Source organism: Abramis brama (genome assembly GCF_963993115.1).
Source record: "Abramis brama genome assembly, chromosome: 1".
NCBI classification, from domain to species: domain Eukaryota; kingdom Metazoa; phylum Chordata; class Actinopteri; order Cypriniformes; family Leuciscidae; genus Abramis; species Abramis brama.
In genome coordinates, this window is record NC_139963.1 from 6,375,436 (window position 1) to 6,397,989 (window position 22,554).

The following is a 22,554-nucleotide window of genomic DNA, read 5'->3' on the forward strand; positions in this document are numbered from 1 at the left end:
TAGGATTCCCTCTTTCTTGCTGCTCCGTTACCAGGAAAAAGGAAGAGTCACAAAAAGCAAACAAATCCAAAAGGGCAATCCAAACCAAAAAGCAGTCCAGTCCAGATCCAAAAATCCAGAGCAATCCAAATAATCTTATCTAATTAATATAACAAGACTATAATATAGGCCTACTATAATAATAATATACTATAACTATTCTAACCTGATAATGTAATAATATAGGCTACAGCCCTCACATATGACACAATAACGACAATGACAATGATAGTTTTCTAACTCTCTGTCTCTCTGACACTACAACAACTGCTTCTACAACTCCTGCAACACCCACAAGGAGGCGCGAGTTTCGAACCGGCTTTAATCCGGAAGCGACACTCAAACCGAACCGATGACGTATCCACACAAACCGAGGCCTCGTTTGTCATTAGTCACGTGATTTTCACGTTAACAACACAAGCCTCGAATCGCGGCTTCATCTGGCACGCCCACTTTTTCTCGACACACGCTCCGACGCCTCGGTTCAAATGTCACATCACTAGTATTAATGAACTGTGACTGCTTGACATTAACTAGCCTGAAGAGAACATGCTCACCTGTTGTCTTCACCGTATCTGCACCTGAACTCATTGAATACTCACCTTGCACTCTTGTCTGCTTGAATAAAGCTGTGTTTGGATTCACTTACCTCTGTCTCCTGACAGGTGTAGTCTAGTTTTTTGTAGTGAGTATACTGTGATTTTTCCCTCCCAGCCTCATACACCCCGTCCCAGAACGACGTCCCATAAGCACCACTACACTCACTAATACACACAGTATGCATGTACATGTAATATGGAGCATCCTGAAGGACTGCTTAGGCTGTGTGTTGTCAAAACTGCACAGACTTTAACAGCCAATGACAGTTACAGGTGCTGGGGAGAATAGACTGATCTTCTAAAGTTTAGTGTTAATCACCATCTAACTCAGCCAGTTAGGAGCTACATGAAGCCTTAGATGTTTTATGAATCTGGTCCCTGGAGCACAGGTTTTATCAGCTGGCAATTTTCAATGCACATTTAAGAGTGTAAGTTGCAACTATTATTAACAATAATTAAAAGCTGAGGCTTATCAGTAGCAGTAATAACAATGAACATAGGCCTATGTGCAGTTATATCACCAACACTCATTCATTACAGAATATTATTAACAGTGAGAACACAAAAAGTGTCCACATCATCTCAAGCACACTTATCGGCCAAAACTATTGTCAAACTGAGGTTATGTAGCTACTGTATCAGCTAGAATGCATGAGCAAGCATCCAGGAACTGCTACTTCTACTACACACACACACACACACACACACACACTCACACACACTCACAGGCTGTGGAAGCCGAACACGTCATTTCAGTGCTTCGCAACCCAGACGGGGTGAATTCATGAATGAATGCGTGAAAGTTCTGTCACAAAACAATGTTATTACATATCATCTCGCTATTGTAAGTGGGTATACGGAAATCTCTAAATCTCCTAGTGGGTATACAGCAGGCTACCTGCGTATCACGTAGACTACACCACTGGTCTAGTGTGCTACATGTTTTACTTTTTTATATCACGTAACGTTACCTCATTTATTGCTCGAGAGAGACAGCAATGTCAAGGTCTGAATCAGAAGTGTGTCCTTTTCTCCGCATATTATGCTTGGCAAGTAGTCTGCGAATGCTGACCTCAGAGCTTCCTCGCTGGACACATATCTCGCATCTTTACTGAGATCTCATGATATGGCATTCCACTCATAAACATGTCCTCAATAAAAGACATGTGTGGTTCGAGTGCCATTTGAACTGGAAAGTTTGACCAACTGGGACCGGACCCTCCGCTTTTGGCGCTCAGCGACCTACTCCTTTGAAACTATCCACTGCGCATGCGCAAAGCAAGCAGGACGGCACCGTGGGAAATGATTAGACCTACTACAACAAATAAAGAGAAATAAAGACAACGTAAATTTGATCCATTATTTCGTTTTGGTTTCCTTGTTTATTATATTTCCCGTTTCGAGCTGAAAGCGATGAAACAAACGTCAGTTTTCATACTTGGTTCATACAGAAAAACAAAATATTGATTCGTTATTTCGTTTTTGGTTTGCGAGATTAAATGGAATGATTGAATGATCGGATGATACACGGACCCTATTTGTTCAGATACTTTGCTCAAAACCAGTCGGAGTTATGTAGGGCCCAATGAATCCGTTTTATTTTTTCCTAAATTTCGTTTTATTTATTTTTCCAAATTTCGTTTTTTTTTTCGTTTAATTTTTTTTGGAATTCCATATTTTTTTACCTTGCTCGTATTTTACCACAAAAGAGTGTGTTTTTAATGTTTAAGAATAAAATGTAACGTTACACAAATTAAATAAAAATGTCCAGCGTCTGTCTCCTGTTCTCTGCTGTTCTCTCCCCCGGGTCTCAGTGCTTGTGTTCAACAGAAACACTCTGACAGCTCTCATTGTCTGTTGAGGATTTATTTTGAAGAACCATATTTCATTTATAAGGGTTAATGTTCATGTTAAGACAGTTAATGTGATAAATAATTAGTTAAAAACATGGATTAATGTAGTGCTGGGCGATAAAACGCTATGTCTCACGATAGACATGTAATCAATATCAATAAAAAATGCGTTCGATAAAACGTTCGATATATATATATATATTTTTTTTTTTCTTCGTCGGAAGAAACCAGGTTGCGAAGCAAGTTTGGTTGCATGAACAAAGGCACTCACTCTCTGGTAACCTAGCAACGTAGGGAGTGACACGCTAACAGCCAATCATGCAACTGTTTGGTTGCGCCATATCGTTGTCTCGTGTTGGATTCTTCAGTAACAGAACCGGTGTGGTGAACAAATGAGTCCGATTGAAGAGATGAGTCCGAGCTTAGGACTCATTTGTTCACCACACCGGCGTGGAGTGATAATTGGAAAGCCTTATTTGATCGGTGAGTGATAGATGACTGACTGCAGCGCTGCGCCTCGCACATGTTACTGATAGAACGAGCAGAGAGAGAGAGAAGGAGAGAGACTTTGACTTTTAACATCTCTTTAATTACAATCTATACCACAACTGTATACTCCTTTAACACATTACTACATTAATATTAAATAGCATATCGAGATAAAAAAAAGGCATAAAAAGAATAAAACATTAAAAAAAAGCTTCTTTTACAGCAATACATTGCATCCTCCCTCTTCGTTGGGTTTACATAAAACATTTTCAATCCCCCATAAGTAGAAGAAAGAATCGGTATCATTCACCAGTTCATAATACTTATACTCCATAACCAGCCTACTCTTTCCCAGAGCTCTGAACATGTCCAAAGGGTCATTTTCGCTATTCAACTGCATTTTTCTCTTTCTTGTCAGCCAGATAGCCATTTTTGCCATACCAAATAAAACATTTATCAAGACAATTTTGCTTTTATTTGAGGTGCAAAAATAAAAAACTATTTGTAAAAATGAAACCAAAATCATGACTCAGGTCTTTTAACACACCCATAATTCCTGCTAGCCTGAAACATTCAATACATATATGAGACACTGTTTCTGGTAGCCCACAAAACAAACACTCTTCTCCTTGCAAAGGATTTAGATGAACTTTATAACGGTTTGTTGCTAAAATCCAATGAGAAATCCTCCATTGCAAATCTCCACTTCTTTTCTCGATTGGTTTCTTATACAACGTCCTCCAACATCCTTTCGGAGAGGCCCCTGATTCAACTAAATTAGTCCATTTGGTCTCTGAAAGATCTTGCATTGTGTCAAATCTCTGAAAGATCTTGCATTGTGTCAAAGAGACTAATCTCAGGTGTTGTAAAAGACAGTAATCTTCCATCCCCCTCCTGCCAGTCTCCTACATTTACACCCACCCTGATGCTGGGGAATACGGTCTCAGCCGTTTCTGCTTGCACAGGTACAGTACAAAACTCCTGCATCTCAGATAATAATCTTTCAACAATCCTAACAGAATGAACACCAATCTTCAAGGCCAGTGATTCTGCAGAAATCCATTTGTCCCTCTGCCGAAGATGGCATATTTTACATATTCCTGCTTTAACCAAGCTTGCGCAAACACCTTTTGATTTTAACATCTCACTGGAAAAAAGCGGATTAAAAATCAAAGGTTCTTCAAGCACCCACTCATGGCTTATTTCAGACAGCTCTCTTTTAACAATAAATATTTGCCACACATTTAACACTGATGAATAAAAAGGAGAGAGTCCGTTAAAATCTACTTCCTTCAAATTCATTAAGAATAGGTGTCTATCCAAGTTCATCCGCCCCACTCTTCTTAGTAAAGCACAAGCTACTTCAGTCCAGTTCTGCGGCTGATTATATAGGAGTCTTTTCACAATCTGCAGTCTGAACGCAGCTACCTTGGACTTGATGTCCATAAGGCCTTGACCTCCTTCGTTTAACTGCAGATACAGCACTGCTTCTCTTAACCAGTGTTGTCCAATCCAAAAAAAATTAACAAACACTCTCTGAATTTCCTTAATGAATCCATCTTGTGGGTTTAACACAATTAATTTATGCCATAAAATAGAGGCAGCAAGATTATTAATGACCAGTACTCTCCCTCTATATGACAATTGAGGGACAATCCAATTCCATTTTAATACTCTATTACAAATTTTATCTTTAACCCCTTCCCAATTTTTTCTTTGGTATACTTCTGAACCTAAAAAGATGCCTAAAAACTTAAAACCATCTTTTTCCCACCTTACATTTCCAGGGATAACAGGTTTTACATTGTCATTACAACATTCCTCTTTCTCATTGCACCAAAAAGCTTCTGTTTTATTCCAGTTCAGTTTAGCAGAAGACGCTCTCTCATATAAAGAGATACTGTGAATGACAACATCAATATCTCTTTGATCTTTCACGATCACAGTTATGTCGTCTGCATATGCTGTTAACTTAAACGCATTGCAGCAACCATCCACCTTTAGTCCAGACAGTTCTTGTCTTAACACGCGTAGGAGTGGTTCAGCTGCTAATGCGTATAACTGACCGGACAGTGGGCATCCTTGTCTTATGCCTTTAAGCAAACTCATTGGTTTACTTAACCCACCTCCTATTTCTAGAACACAAGAGGCATTCATGTATAAGAGTTTGATCCATGACATAAAACCATCTCCAAACCCAAAAGCCGTCATTGTATCAAACAGAAAACCATGATCCACTCGATCGAATGCTTTTTCCTGATCTAGGAACAGAAAGCCAACATTCACTTCATGTAATTTTGAGTAATCTAAAATGTCTCTGATCATAAAAATGTTATCATATATGGATCTTTCTGGAATGCAGTAGGATTGATCTTGATGTATTACATCTCCTAATACAGTTTTCAGCCTATTTGCCAACACTTTAGCTATTAGCTTATAGTCCGTTGTTAGGATTGACACCGGCCTCCAGTTTTTAAGATCACTCAAGTCCCCCTTTTTTTGGTAAAAGTGTTAATACTGCCCGTTGAGAACTTGTGGGAAGGTGTTTTTCTTTAAAGCACTCTTGGATCACCTCGTACAACTCTCTTCCGATGTATTTCCACAGAGCTTTAAAGAAGTCCACTGATAGTCCATCAATTCCAGGTGCTCTCCCCGGCTTCATCTGTTTAACGGCATCAGTCAACTCCTCAAATGATACAGAACTGTCCAAAATCTCACTCTGTGTTTTAGTGAGAGAAGGCAACCGCTGCAGTATCTGTGACACACACTCAGGATCGGTTTCTTCTTTTCTGTACAAGTTTGAGTAAAAGTCCACCGCAATCTTTCTCATTTCTCTTGCCTCAAAAGTCTTTTGTCCATCGGGTTTTGTCAGACAATACATTTCATTTTGTTGTTTTGACACCTTTTCTAAGTTAAAAAAATACGCCGTGGGAGCACCTATCTCATATACAGAAATAAATCGTGATCTTATCAGGGCACCTTTCGCCCACACTTGCAACAAATCTTCTAGATCACGTTTCTTTTCACCCAACATGCCAGCTGAACAAGCATTAGATTTCTGAATCATACCAGATGTAATATGAAAAATCTCTTGTTCTATTTCAGAAATTTGCTTTGTTTTTCTTATGTCCTAAATCACCGCATTCGAAACATCTCAAGCTATCTGTCGTTGCAAAAATCATATAGGAACTGTCCCCTTGTTGAATGCGAAATGAGATATCCAATTCCTTAGATTGCGCGTTCAAAAACATGAATACTTGTCTTCGAAAAGACAAAACATGTTTTAAAGCTGCGTTTTTACACCCAAGCGGCAACATTTTAATGGATCCAGCAAACTTTCCAAAGCAACACAGTTCTTTTATAATTTGTTCATTAGAAATAAACGGAGGCGCATTTGAAATGGTAATCCTGGTAGCAGGTGCGCGCAAAGGCGTTACTTCCACCAGGGAATCGGCAACAACAATTCCTTTCTCAACGAGGCTGTTTACAAACTTTTCGTCTTTTAAAAACACCACCACCGCCTTGTTCATTCTAGATGCCGATGTTATATTTTCGTGCCCTACAGTCTCACCCATTGCTAAAAGTACATCCTCTACGGTAAATGCTTGATCCGAGAACACTTTACACCCGTTCTTAATAGATAACCCCGGCATTCCCTCACCTGAGAGAGACGCCATGGCCTTAATCAAAATAAAATAAATCAACCCAGATTTTTTTTTTTTTTTTTTTTTTTCAAATTATAAAAAATGTGACAAAAAACAAAAACTTAACTAAACCACAGTAAAAGAAATTTAAACTTGAAAACAAATTCAAAAACGTGCCGCTCTCAACCCCCCACACCACACTTCCGCTCCCAGCATGCAACCCACACGCAGAGAGAGAGAGAGAGAGAGAGAGAGAGAGAGAGAGAGAGAGAGAGAGAGAGAGAGAGAGAGAGAGACCTTTGAACAACTTTTATTACAAAAATTTAAAAAACAGTCTTCAATCAATTATTTAGCCAACAAGAAAACAAAAAAAATAAATAAATAACAAAACAACCATAAACCTTTTTACAACCATTATCATCATATATAATTATACATAGATTTGTAAATTGCCATTATAGTCAACATCGCAAATACAGTTATTTATAGCCCACTTGAACTTGAAATCTTCAATATTCTCATTCAGTCGATAATATTCAAATTCTATTCTTAACCTTGACTTCATCAAACCCTCATAAACCCTCTCACCACCCACACCACACTTCCGCTCCCAGCATGCAACCCACACGCAGAGAGAGAGAGAGAGAGAGAGAGAGAGAGAGAGAGAGAGAGAGAGAGAGAGAGAGAGAGAGAGAGAGAGAGAGAGAGAGAGAGAGAGAGAGAGAGAGAGGTATTCTGAGGAGACGAGTCACACTTGAGTTGAGCTCCAGATAAATTGCAAGAAAAATAAGATTTATTTGCTAACAAGCTAATGAAAAGAGAGGATTCAACATACAACAACATCTAGACAAAGATTTTGTTGAATCTGTTGACAGTTTTTTTTTTTTTTTTACACTGTCACATCTGAATTTGAGGAAAAGTTCAAGAGAAGCTGATCACAGGATAACCTCTGCAGAAGAGGATACTCATGTTGGAAAGGATTAACATCAAGCAAAACAACAAAAACAGCAGCCACTATAAGAAAACTTGGAGGAAAAGAGAGGTAAAAACATTTTGAATAGACAGTGCTATTTATCTCTCTTTGGACTTTTGCTTGATTCCTGTTTGAAAGAACAGCACAGAAAAAACATTTTTGGACACAACTGGAATTTTAAAGAAATTACTACATTAATATTAAATATTAAATATTAAGTCATATTTTGCCCATTTTTGGCTTATTTACTCATTTTGACCAGTTTTATATCTCCACTGAGAGATGATAAACAAAACAATTCAAAACAGTGGCAGTTATTTCAGTTGATTGTTTACATTCCAAATCAATGATGGCCAACGCATCATCTTGGCCCCGCCCCTTCATCTACCCTCAGAAGAGCTCTGAGGCCTCCAGGCTGATGCTCAGACACAAGCAGATGAAGGAGAGGCCCGACACACTGTTTGCTGAACAACAGGACCACAGTGCCATCAACAACCTGCTCTTTTACACCGAACACAGCCCTTTATGGCACACTGCCTTCTGTCAACATCTCACCTTTACCAAGAAAAGAGGCATCTGTAAAGACAGACAGATCTTAGCATTTGAAGATGCTGAAAAAAATGATGAAACAAGATTTTTGACCCTGAACTTGTATCAAAATGGCACTGTCATGGTCCAGGGATCAGAGTCTGCTCTCAAGGTCTTCATTGAAGATTTTGAATTAATAAAAAAGCTGGCATTGTCTGATGAAGTGGACAAGAATGCGAACATTGTTCCCTCCCCTGGAAAATCAGACCAAAAGACGACAGTGACTTCAGCAACTGTGATCCCATCTCCAATGTCAAGAATGAAAGACAACTTTTCACTTCTGGAAGTAGAAGTAGTGGAGATGAAAGAATTAATACTATCCCACCTGAAAGACAACAACATGGAACAAGTGACAATCGACATAAAGAACTTAAAACAAGAAGTTGAATATCTACAGAGACACAGAGAAGAAATGCCAAAAGAACTTCAGAAAACTAAAGATGAACTGAGGGAAGTAAAATCAACATTAGGAAAACAACTAACAGACGTTAGAAAAGAAATGCAGGAGGAGTTCTCTGCCTTGAAGTCAGTTCTTCACACCAAAGATGAACTCATCACAAATCTAAAAGAAAGACTCAATTCTGTTTCAGCACCTAAAGAGTCTTCTGCCAAACCCTTGATTCGTCCAGAGATGCTCATGGAAAATCCTCAACCTGAACAGCAACCAGTGGAAGAAGAGCCTCACTGCTCGACTGATCCAGCACCCCAGATCCACAGCTCTGCTGCACAGGACCCGGGAGAAACACATGCTCTTATCCTGACGGACTCTAATGGGAAATATGTCAATGAGAGACTACTATTACCAAACATGAGAGCCAAGACAATCTGGTGCCCAAACACTAGTAGTGCTTTTCAGATCCTGTCTGAGAGAAACCCACATGAAAACTACAAGCACATCGTAATCCACACAGGGACGAATGATTTAAGGGCCATGAAGGGCCGTGTGGCTCCTGTGATGAGAGAGGTGGCGATCAGAGCCACACAACGCTTCCCAGACGCTAGAGTAACTCTGTCCACACTGCTGCCACGCACCGATGTGCCGTTCCACGTGATCCACGGGAATAATGTGGACTCTCCAGAAGCTGCGCACTCATTCCTAATGTTCATCTCGCCCATCACAAAGACATACAGCCTCATCATATGTATGACCACGTACATCTCAATAAGCAAGGAGTGAAAGTCTTCGCCAGAGTGCTGAAAAGCACAGCCCTTGGAAACACAGCAAGAAACAACAGAAACTCCGATAACAGGCGAAGCTCTCAGCCACCAAGAAGCCCTCGTCCTCCAGCAGAGCCCAGACCGGCCGCCGGACCTCCATCCCAACACAAGAGCTACGCAGCGGCCGCTCAACAACCACAGAACCCTGCAGCCGCTGAACTCAACCAGACACGACATCTGCTGAACGTCATCTGCTCCAGACTGAGGACATAACCTGCATCACACACACACACACACACACACATTACAGAAAAAACTATCCATGAAATCATTTAAAATCAGTTGTTGGAATATACAAGGTCTGCACTCTTCTACTTTTGGTAATAAGACTGCAGACCAAGACTAACTCAGCAGTGTGAGAGATATGGACATCTGTATCTTTCAGGAGACGTGGTGTCGTAGTAATGAGACCTTGCATTGTCCAATAGGATACAAGGAAATTATGGTTCCCTCATCAAAAAATTCTAAAATTAAATGTGGCCGAGACTCAGGTGGAATACTCATATGGCACAAAGACGATTTAAAACATTCGATTAACGTTGTTAAAAGTGGAAAATCATCCATTTGGCTTGAAGTGAAATCCGTCATATATCAGTCTAGTCTTTACCTCTGTGCAGTCTATATTCCCCCTCATGACTCTCCCTATTACGAAGAGCAAAGCTTCCCAACATTACAGACTGACATCTTACACTTTCAGTCCAGAGGAAATATCCTCATCTGCGGAGACTTAAACGCCAGAACAGGGCGAGAAACTGATTATGTAAATATTGTAGATAATGAGCACATCCCCAATGACACCACGTTTCATTCCTCATCGAATATCACACAGAGAAACAGCTGCGACACTTCAGTGAACATTAGTGGAAAACAAATGTTGAAACTCTGTAAAGGTTTAGGATTATACATCATTAGCGGCTGAACTCGTGGAGATACATTAGGTAGATTCACTCACTGCTCCAGATTAGGAACCAGTGTGGCTGATTATTCAATAACAGATATTGATCAAAGCTTTATTAATGCCTTCACAGTCAGACCTCAGCTCCCGATGTCCGATCACTGCCAAACTGTGCTTTATCTGAAGCCCCCATGTGTGAAATAACTAAAACTTCTCCACTTAAATGTGAAAAACTGTTTCCTCTGAAACATAAACTCAAGTGGAATCAATCCAACTCGGACCAATTCAAAGAAAATATGAACAGCCCTACTATATTAAAAATGCTGGATGAATTTATGTCCACTGATTTCAGTTTAGATGTTAATGGAATAAATTCAGCAACAAAAAACTTAAATTACATATTCAAAACATTGATGACTCTATCTAACATTAAACATCAAAGCAAACATAAAACAAATCAACAGAGAAAGAGAAAGGATGTCTGGTTTGATGATGAAGGTCTCAGACAAGAACTCAGGAGACTTTCCAACAAAAAGCACAAAGATCCGTCCAGCCAGACATTACGGCTTTCTTACTCAGACTGTCTGCAAAAGTACAAAACACTTCTGTGGAGCAAAAGAGAAAAATATTTTAAAACCAAAATTGAAGAAATTGACGATTCAGTGGATCAAAACACTTTCTGGAACTTATATAAAAAACGCGGAAAACCCAAATTAGAGATGTCACTCCAGAATGGCACAATTTGGAAATCTTACTTTGAAAATCTGTATCAAAAAACTGAACCGGCCGACCTCAAAATCTTTGTACACCAACAGCAAAAGTGCGGTGAAGATCGGAAACCACAGAACCGCGTTCTTCCAGCAGGGACGTGGAGTGTGTGTATGTGTGTGTACAGCACTAGCTACAGCTATCTGAGTGTGTGTGTGTGTGTGTGTGTGTGTGTGTACAGCACTAGCTACAGCTATCTGAGTGAGTGTGTGTGTGTGTGTGTGTACAGCACTAGCTACAGCTATCTGAGTGAGTGTGTGTGTGTGTGTGTGTGTGTGTGTGTGTGTGTACAGCTCTAGCTACAGCTATCTGAGTGTGTGTGTGTGTGTGTGTGTGTGTGTGTACAGCACTAGCTACAGCTATCTGAGTGAGTGAGTGTGTGTGTGTGTCTGTGTGTGTACAGCACTAGCTACAGCTATCTGAGTGTGTGTGTGTGTGTGTGTGTGTGTGTGTACAGCTCTAGCTACAGCTATCTGGGCATCGACATCAGCGCTTCGGGACGCTTCGGTCTGGCTGTGAAAACACTCGGTGAAAAGGCTCGGAGGGCTTTCTATGCTATAAAGTCACGATGTGGACACTTAAAATTACCCATTAAAACCTGGATAAAATTATATAATTTAATAATAAAACCAATTGTTTTATATGGATGTGAAATTTGGGGACCAGTACTAAATTGTAAAAATTGGGATAAAACATCAGTAGAAAAACTACAATTGGAAATTGGCAAAAATATTCTCGGGGTTCACAGAAACACGTGCACTGCCGCTGCAGGGCTGAGCTGGGCCTGTACCCGCTGAACATCGAGATCCAGAAGAGATGTGTTCAGTTCTGGCATCACCTCCATCAGTCTGACCCAGAGTCAGTGCAATATAAAGCCCTCCTCGCCAATGAAACCTCAGCAGAACCTCATCCTCTGAACACACTCGCTCTTCAACTCGTCCATCAGAATATACTCCCCATCAACCCCAAACCCATCATTAACCAAATCCACAAACATCTAAAAGTCACTCATGATGAATCACTAAAAGCACATTTTGCCCTCCAGAATAAACTCCAATGTTACTCGACCCTCAATAGAGCCACTAAACTGGCCAGTTATCTATTAATTAAACATTTCAAAGAAAGACAAATCCTCTCCAGATACAGATTAAGTGACCATGATCTAGAGATAGAGAGAGGAAGACGTAGACTAACATGGACAGAGAGAGAGCAGAGGAGAGTGTGTGTGAGTGTGTGTGTGCGTGGACAGAGAGAGAGCAGAGGATCTGTAGACACTGTGATCTACAGCACATCGAGGATGAGTGAGAGTGAGTGTGTGTGTCTGTGTGTGTGGACAGAGAGAGAGCAGAGGATCTGTAGACACTGTGATCTACAGCACATCGAGTGTGTGTGTGTGTGTGTGGGTGTGTGTGTGTGTGAGATCTACAGCACATCGAGTGTGTGTGTGTGTGTGTGGGTGTGTGTGTGTGTGAGATCTACAGCACATCGAGGATGAGGAACACTTTCTGCTCTTCTGCTCTAAATACTCCAGTATAAGAGAAATCTTTCTGCCCAGATTTGAAATCTTGATTCCATCGTTCTTTGAACTGAGTGACACTGAGAAAATGTCCTTCTTACTGGGAGAAGATGATAGTACAGCTGCACTAGCGGCTAAATATGTGTTAGCTATTCACAACGCCAGAGTCAGCTAGAGAGACCCACTGTATATATTCATCTATTAGGATAGATTGTGTTTATATTATCTATTTATTTATATTTACTACGCTACATATTGACATGATCTATACATATATGTTTTGTTTGTTTGTTTTATTATTTATATATAATATGTTGATGCTTTGGCAACATTGTGTTACACAGTCATGCTAATAAAGCTAATTTGAATTGAAAAAAAAAATTGAAATTAAGAGAGAGAGAGAGAGAGAGAGAGAGAGAGAGAGAGAGAGAGAGAGAGAGAGAGAGAGAGAGAGAGAGAGAGAAGGTGAATGTGTGTGTGTCTGACCTCAGTGTGTTTCACTACTGTCCATGTTGCACTCCTGTAAGGGAGCACGTTTATCAATAAACAGTCAGACGAGATGCTTCATATCCAGAGTTTTTACTTAGAATGAATTGTGGCAATAAATGAACAATTATTACACTCAACAGCTCGTATGTACTTCCCCTTTAAATCAACGCATCCCAAGTTCACCGTGAATAAATGAGTGCACTTAGAGTAGTGCGCATCCCACCCTAAAACAGCGACACTCTCTATATTCACAAGCCCCAATCTCACATAAAACACACGTGACAACACAGATCATGCATCGACCATTAACTAAACAGGGCAATTTATATACATTCAACCGTATACATTTAATCACCCTACCGTTACATACACACATGAACGATTTGCGCGCGAACCGCGTTCTCCCCAGCGGACAACTCTAGCGTTTTACATCGCCCCGTATGGCACTTCACCCAATAATACAACACAATACCTAGCAAAAATACATTTAGTAACACTAATATTCACATGTGCAAATGTACGCTTCATATACCTGTAAGGGAGCACGTTTATCAATAAACAGTCAGACGAGATGCTTCATATCCAGAGTTTTTACTTAGAATGAATTGTGGCAATAAATGAACAATTATTACACTCAACAGCTCGTATGTACTTCCCCTTTAAATCAACGCATCCCAAGTTCACCGTGAATAAATGAGTGCACTTAGAGTAGTGCGCATCCCACCCTAAAACAGCGACACTCTCTATATTCACAAGCCCCAATCTCACATAAAACACACGTGACAACACAGATCATGCATCGACCATTAACTAAACAGGGCAATTTATATACATTCAACCGTATACATTTAATCACCCTACCGTTACACACACACATGAACGATTTGCGCGCGAACCGCGTTCTCCCCAGCGGACAACTCTAGCGTTTTACATCGCCCCGTATGGCACTTCACCCAATAATACAACACAATACCTAGCAAAAATACATTTAGTAACACTAATATTCACATGTGCAAATGTACGCTTCATATACCTGTAAGGGAGCACGTTTATCAATAAACAGTCAGACGAGATGCTTCATACCCAGAGTTTTTACTTAAAATGAAGCGTCTCGCGAGAACTCCCCAACTATTAGTAAACGCACGCGCGCACACACACGACCAATCAGATACACTCATCCCAAACATATCATCATTACATTTTTAACCTCATACGAAATCACTAAACATATGAATTAATGTAAAACATAACATTTCAACGTCCTTAAGAACATTAATATTTTATAATTATTTAAACTGATTACTGGATTAAACCTCAGGTGACACATACAGTAAATCTTGTTGACATTTTACTCAGCATATTACATCCACCACAGTGACCCTCAGTGATATGTGTGTGTGTGTGTGTGTGTGTGTGTGTGTTAAAACACTGTGATATAAAATGTTCACAGATATTATAATTTGTTACACTGTTAATTACTACAATTAATTTAAGTAGTACATTTAGATTTAAGTTATGTTATGATATTTTATTATTTTGATGTCTTTATAATTATTCTATGCGTTCCAAGCTTTGGCAATATTGTAATATGTACAGTCATGCCAATAAAGCAATTTTTAATTGAATTGAGAGAGAGAGAGAGAGAGAGAGAGAGAGAGAGAGAGAGAGAGAGAGAGAGAGAGAGAGGAGAGGGAGAGAGAGAGAGAGTAAGAGAGAGAGAGAGAGAGAGAGAGAGAAAGAGAAGGAGAAGGAGAGAAAGAGAGAGAAAGAGAAGGAGAGAAAGAGAAGGAGAGAGAGAGAGAGAGAGAGAGAGGGAGAGAGAGAGAGAGTAAGAGAGGGAGAGAGAGAGAGAGAGAGAGAGAATTTTTTTTTTGAATTTTCAAAAACTGTTTATTACAAAAGTTCAAAAATAAAAAAACATTGTGTCATAAGTGTGAATAAATCACACTAGATTAAAAAAACACACTACAAGTGTGAAAAATTAAGTTCATCATTTACAACTGAGCATAAAGCTCCATTTACACACCAAATACTTTCAAACATTATTACATTTTCAGTTGCTTTGTAAAAGTGAAAGTCTATTTGCAGTCTAGATTTAATCAGAGCTGCAAAAACCATTACAACATCCTGGTTTTGCCCATTTTCAACTTTGTTCTTTCTGCTCAAATAAATGGCCATTTTAGCTTGACCTAGAATGAAGTTCAGCAAATGGCAAACAGTTCTGCGTTTTTTGACATAACGAAAGCCAAAAATAAAAATCTTATCTGAAAATGTCTCATTGAAACAAAGAAAAAGTCTTTCCAATGCATTAAACAATTCCACCAATCTTGGACAATACATAAAAGCATGAAACACAGTTTCTCTTTCAAAACAAAATGGACAATTTTGACTCATCTCTCGATTTAAAACAAAAATAAACGCATTCACAGCTATAATTCCATGTATAATTCGCCATTGCAGGTCCCCAATTCTTTTAGCTAACGGTGGCTTGTACAGTGCTCTCCACTCTGGTTTTACCTCATTACCCAACCCAAGTACAGTGCGCCAAGGAGTGTCAACCTTCTGTTTTAAACCTTTCTGATGAAAAATTTTAACACAAACATTGTAAAACACTCTACCACAATTCCCATACAAAACCAGAGGTTCAATGTCATCTAAGAAATTACCAGTATTATCACCAAACTCTGGAGTTAACATAAGATTAGGAAAAGGGTCACTTTCATTTGCCCTAATTCTCTTCTCAAAGTATCCCTTTAACAACATCTTCTCCTCTGCTGTAAGTGAATTACAACATCTCTGCAACAACTGAGAGACAACACGTTTTGACCTAATATTTAAAACACTTGCTACATTTTCACAGTTTTGAAAATCAACGCCAGCTACATCTAGTAATTGCCCAAAAGTGAACAGGCGTGACTTTAAAAGAACTTCAGACATTGCATTACTGTTACATGTTAGGTCTACCCGTGTCCCATAAACCAGAGGCTCTTTTAAAAGCCAAAACACAGAAGTTGTTCTCACAACTTTCTGCACCTTAAATAAACCCCACACTTTGAACAGATTTGTATAGAAAATTGGCAGCTGTGAGGTATTCAGTCTCTTGGGATCCATGAAAAACAGAGGTTTGTCCGTATCCAATTCTCCAACAGTTCTTAAAATCGCAATAGCCACAGGTTTCCATCTCAAGTCTTTCTGGTCAGTCAGTAATTTTTGAAGAAATTGCATGCGAAAAAGCCGCCGTTCTACTTTGTACATGAACTAGGCCTTGTCCTCCTTCTTCTCTTGGCAGATAAAGAACACCTTGTGGAACCCAATGCATTTTATCCCAAAAAAAATCCAATAACAAAGATTGAACTTTTGCAAGCAAATGTAAAGGAGGGTCAACACATGCTAATCTATGCCATAAAAAAGAGGCCACCAAATTATTGATCACTAGTGTGCGCCCTCTGTATGACATTTGGGGTTTAAGCCACCTCCATTTATCCAAACGCCCTTTTACTTTGTCAACAATCCCCTCCCAGTTCTTTTGCACATAACAGTCATCTCCAAGAAAAATACCTAGATATTTAGGACCATCTTTTTTCCATGTTAAACCACCTGGCAAAATTGGTAAACCCTCCTCCCATTTCCCAACATGAAAGGCATCACTTTTTGACCAGTTAATTCTGGCTGAAGAAACAGTTTCAAAAACCTTAGACACTTCAACCAAAGTATCCACATCACACTGGCCACTAATCATCAAAATCACATCATCAGCATAAGCTGAAAGACAAAAGGTATCATTACAATTTGGAATGGATATCCCTTTTAAAGTACTCCTAAATTTTTGTAATAAAGGCTCAATCGCAAAACTGTAAAGAATACCTGACAAAGAACATCCTTGTCTCACCCCTCTTAGCACCTTAAAGGGGAGAGCATAAGCCACCGTTAATGAGCATACTTTCAATGTCCTTATACAGTACTTTTATTTTATCTATAAAAATTGAACTAAAACCAAAAGCATTCAGAGTTTTCCAAAGATAGGAATGCTCCACCCTATCAAAAGCTTTCTCTTGGTCAATAGAGATAAAAGCTGTATTTAGACCAAAGACCTTGGATGCATCTAAAATGTCTCTAATCAACGATATATTATCAAAAATTGACCTGCCAGGAACACAATAGGACTGGTCAGGATGGATAACTTCTTCCATGACCTTACCAACCGGGTGGCCAGTACTTTAGAGAGCAACTTGTACTCTGAGGCAAGTAACGACACTGGACGCCATGACCTTATGTCACTTAGATCTCCCTTTTTGGGCAGAAGGGTAAGGACAGCTCTACGGCAGCTCACTGGCATCAGCCCTCCGGCTAAACTGTCATTAAGCACCTCAAGCAAATCCTCCTTCAAATCGGTCCAAAATTACTTATAAAAGTCCATTGGGAGTCGTCCAATCCAGGCGCTTTCCCAGTCTCCATGCTTTGGAGCGCCTTTTGCACTTCTTCCAGGGTTATCACCCCACAGAGCATCTCATTAGAAAGATCTGATACTTGAGGAAGCCCCTCAAAAAAAACTCTGTTCAGCAACCATGTCCTCTCTATACTCACTAGTATAAAGTGTAGCATAAAAACTGAAAGCCCTCTTGCGAATGTCATCAGGATCTGACAGTAAAGCACCAGTTTCAGATTTTAAATTATGAATCATACGTTTTTGTCCATTCTTTTTCTCAAGATTAAAAAAATACTTAGAGGGCGCATCCATCTCATTCACACTTTGGTAACGTTGATCGGACCAAAGCCCCTTGTGTTTTTAGCCCTAGCAGGTCAGACAATTTAGTTTTCTGTTTAAAAAGCTTATCCAATAGGTCTTGGTTATTAGAAAACTGTGCCAAATTCTGAAAATGTAAAATGTCATTTTCCAAAATTATCATATCCTGGACTGTATCTTTAGTGACATTGTAAGTGTATTGCTGACATAGTTGTTTTATCTGTATCTTGCCATACTCCCACCAACTTTGTAATGATTCAAAGTATTCTTCTCAGCTCTGAAAGAACCCAAAAAAAAAACTGAACACATTTTTAAAATGATTATCACTCAGCAAAGAAGTGTTAAAGTGCCAGTAAGCACTTTTAGACCTAATATGAATTAATAAAGATGGAACATGATACTAAACTATGGTCTGAAAAACTAACTGGAACAATACAACAATTCCTAAAAATGCTTAAGTGGTGTTTAAAAGCATACATTCGGTCCAGCCTCGCAAGAGATACAGAGTTAGCATATATGTGAGTCCATGTATACTGTGACACATTTCTATGCAAATTTCTCCACACATCACATAAATCCTGCATTTCAATAAGTTGTACCAATTTTCTGCGTGAAGGCATGTGAGGTTCAAGATGATTCCGGTCTATGTCTTTCTCTGTACAATTAAATCACCACCCAAAAACAAATATTCTTCACTGCAGCACTTCTCCAAAGTTGTACCAAGTGCGTCCAAAAAACACATTCTATCTAATGTTGATGTTGGAGCATATACACAGATGAAAATAAAAACAGAATTCTCAAAAAGTGCTCTCACTTTTAAATTCTACCTTTCAAAACCTCTTCCACTGTATAAGAATGTGGGATAAAACTATGGGAGAACAAAATGGCCACACCACCACTAAGGGTGGTATTATGACTTAATATAGCAAGCCCATTCCACTCTTTTTTCCCACTCAATTGCATTAAATGCATCACTATGTGTTTCCTTGTGCAAGCAAGACATCTATCTTTCTCTGTTTTACCAATTCAAAAAGTCCTGCCCTCTTTTGACTCCCCCTTGCTCCATTTAAATTAAGAGTAGCTATATTAAATGTATTCATGAGAAAAGAAAAGAAAAGGCATATTACAAAAAAGGAAAAGCGCCAATAAAACGCATTCGTCTAGGCCATATCATCATTATTCGTCAGTGTAGGATTGACCTTTGTCAGGAACTTTTTGAGTCGGTACACTTCTTTTTGAGTAAATTTACGTTCACTCATAAAGCACCTCGTGACTTTAGTAAATTCTCAAGATCGGGAAAATAATCGACAACTTGAACATTCTTCATGTTTTTGGTGATCTGAGAAATAATTTAATTTCACTCACACCGTAACCTATAGACCACTGAATCGGCACAAAAAGCGGCGCACTTCCTTGTGAGCAAATGGAAGCACCCGAATCTGAGCAGTCACTCTCATATGCAGGCTCATCCATATCAGTCGCTACAGGCTCATTTCCTGATTTCTTTGCAGACTTTATCTCAAGGCTCATTTTTCTTTTAATGGGTTTCTTAAACTCAACAAGGCTTGCGCCATGATCTACTTGCATATTGACCTCCTCACTTTCAAAACAAGTTGTTCCTTTGCTTTCATGGGGTTCTTTGTCAATGTTACCCTGACCTTCTGCCTCATCATGATTTTGCTCTCCTTCCACTGCTGACGGAGCCGGCCCAACTGAACCCGCTCCTACAGCAGTGGAGGCTTGTGCTTCTGTTTTAGAGCCTTCAGTGCGATTTTGAAAAAAAAACTTCGCTGCTTAAATTTTCAAATGATTCAGTAAAGATATCACTAGAAACAGTTGGCATTTCACTCTGGGCCTGTGCACCATCATGTTTCGCTCCTACCTCTGCTGACGGAGTCGGTCCAGCCGGACCTTCTCCCGCAGCGGTGGTGTTTGCACTTCCGCATTAGGCTTATCGGCGCGACTGTCGCAATTTGTAAGCCTACTCTCATTAGGTTTACTTGTTCCCTTTATGGGACAAGTTCGAACAGTGTGTCCTGTTTTTCCACAACCAAAACAACGCATTGAGTCAGTTGACACAAACACGGTATAATCAAAATCCTCAACTTTAAATTTAGCGAAAGATTTAAATCCATATTGTGATTGTTCAAGATCACGTAAACGTAACGCCTGAATGACACAACATGTTTTACGAGCTCAGATTTGGTCCCAATCAGCATTTTTTTAATTGGTGATATCAACTTCCCATATCGACCCAATTCTCTTTTCAACATTTCGTCAGTAATAAAAGGTGGTACATTTGATATTGTCACCTTTCTAGCAGGCGTAGAGAGAGGAAGGACGGGAGTAAACAAGCCGTTTACAGACAAACCCTTCTCTACTACCTCATTTGCCTAGCTACAGAGCTCAGAAATAAAACAATGGCATTGTTCATTCTTGAAGCTGCAACCACATTATCGTGTCCAACAATGTTGCCTACCGCAATACTACACTCGTCTACGCTTAAAGACGATAACACTTTAATTGCGTGACGACGAGTGAGTGTATCAAACATTTTGAAACCTGGAGCCGCCATGCCTCCAGTTCAAAACACTGGTCACTGGCGACTCACGAAAAACAGAAACACAAGAATAGGAGGCTCTACTCTTACCAACAATTAATTGATACACAAGAAAGATAGAAATAAAGTTAGAAAATAGAAAACGCACTTTCAAGCCACAGCGGGCACAACTCCACGCTCACAGACGCTCCTTCCACTCACTCCCCGCATGCACTCCGAGAGAGAGAGAGAGAGAGAGAGAGAGAGAGAGAGAGAGAGAGAGGAGAGAGAGAGAGAGAGAGGAGAGAGAGAGAGAGAGAGAGAGAGAGAGAGAGAGAGAAGAGAGAGAGAGAGAGAGAGAGAGAGAGAGAGAGAGAGGAGAGAGAGAGAGGAGAGAGAGAGAGAGAGAGAGAGAGAGAGAGAGCATTTATTTTTATTTTTTCTGATTGTAAAATTATAATTGCAATATTTTTAACATATTTCAGCTGTAGTCTCACATATAAAGGTGTTTAAGGACAATATGTACTATATTCTTTTTACATAAACCACATTAAAGTTTTTAAACTTGTAGAAAATAATATAAAAGTTTTCTAAAACTATATGAAACAAACACGAATACTGCGTACATTTATAAACACTTGATACATGTTTTGTTTTTACATGTTTTTGTTGGTAACACTATTTTACAGTGTCATTGTTACACATTACATGTATTTACTATAGTAATAACTATAAATGAACCCTAACCCTATAATACGTACATGTGCTTAATATTACTCAGTACTTAAATATATAATTACACATTAAAATAAAGTGTTTTTTTACTTTAACTTTGATTATTTGTCCCAGACTCATTTACTTTCCTGTTCAACAGTTCTTCTGTATTAGATTCAGTCCAAACTCTCTTTTGATGAAGATTCATAAAGTGATTCAGTCAAAACTGGACATTAAAAAGCAAACGTGTAAAAACAGTGAAACTCAGGGTGACAAACGTTTATCATGAATGAAAATAACAAAGATCAACAACTGAAGAAACATGTTCAGACTGAAACAGGAACAAGCGTTTATTGACCATAAACTACAATAACATGATTAAACTGTAATAAAACATGTGAATTAACAGTGAAATACTGGAGGTGACAGTAGATTAATGTTCATTTTACAGTCTATGATTATATAGATAATGTGTTATTCATTTCACATTATTGATTATAATAATCCTGTGAGATCCAGCAGTTTTAATCAGATCATCTGAAGGATTTTAATAACACATTGTCCACAAATAAAGTGTGTGAATATCAATAACGGTGATAATGCAGTAACACACACAATCAGTTACACAACTGGAAAAATTACAATTTAGTGAGTGTGTGTGTGTGTGTGTGTGTGTGTCAGTCAGAGTGTGTGTGTTTGTCATTTATTTACATTTATGTAATTTCACACTTCTGATAAACAATGAGAAATGTGTTACATTTTCTTTGCAAAATTGTTACAGTGTGTGTGTGTGTGTGTCAGGCAGTGTGTGTTTGTTGTTTAATGTGACTCAGAGACACTGAAGAGTCATAATAAAGTCTAAATCCAGCACAGAGTGGTTCAGTGAATGTGTGTGTGAATGTGTGTAAGTGTGTGAGTGTGTGTGTGTCAGAGACGCTGTAGAAGGACAGAGTGCCGGCCGACACGTCCACAAACACTCCTACTCTCTTACAGGATCCTGAACCAGCAGAAACAGCAGTGGAGTTACTATTGTGACGGACAGAGAGTCCGTGATTAGAGCAGCTCAGACTCCAGGACTTCTCATTATGTCCAAACCAACAGTCACTCCCTCCTTTCCTCTTGATTCCTTTATATGACACTGATATTTCAGCAGCTCCACTGCATTCAGCCTCCCAGTAACAGCGTCCAGTCAGACTCTCTCCACACAGAATCTGATGATAACACTCAAATCTCTCTGGATGATCAGGATACGACTGACTCTTATACACATGCGTCACCTTTCTGTTCTCCTCAGACAGAGCGAGATCAGTGTGTGCTGTGTTTGGATCCAGTGTGAGATCAACGGCATCTGAACACAAGAACACACACATTACAACAGCAACATTTACAACAACACACATTAAAACTGTGTTTGAGGACTTACATCTGTGTAGTCTTGATGTCATCGTGAACTCTCCACAGTGATCCACACTAGAAAACACACACA

At 39.3% G+C, this 22,554-nt stretch overlaps 1 protein-coding gene across 2 annotated transcripts in view; it reads right to left on the minus strand.

Moving 5' to 3' along the window:
• Nucleotides 1-21,393: 21,393 nt before the first annotated feature.
• The window catches only part of LOC311079665 (protein NLRC3-like), a 59,901-nt gene continuing 58,740 nt past the window's right edge, over nt 21,394-22,554 (minus strand). Inside the window, exons 6-7 of one of the 2 annotated variants that reach the window (XM_084109291.1) lie at nt 22,492-22,538; nt 21,394-22,416 (exon numbers count right to left, since the gene is read on the minus strand). In XM_084109291.1, the coding sequence (XP_083965417.1) occupies nt 21,866-22,416; nt 22,492-22,538 (598 nt within the window). In that variant the 3' untranslated portion in view covers nt 21,394-21,865. Of the gene's footprint in view, nt 22,539-22,554 lie in introns of both variants that reach the window. The other variant, XM_084109290.1, reaches the window with a different exon arrangement.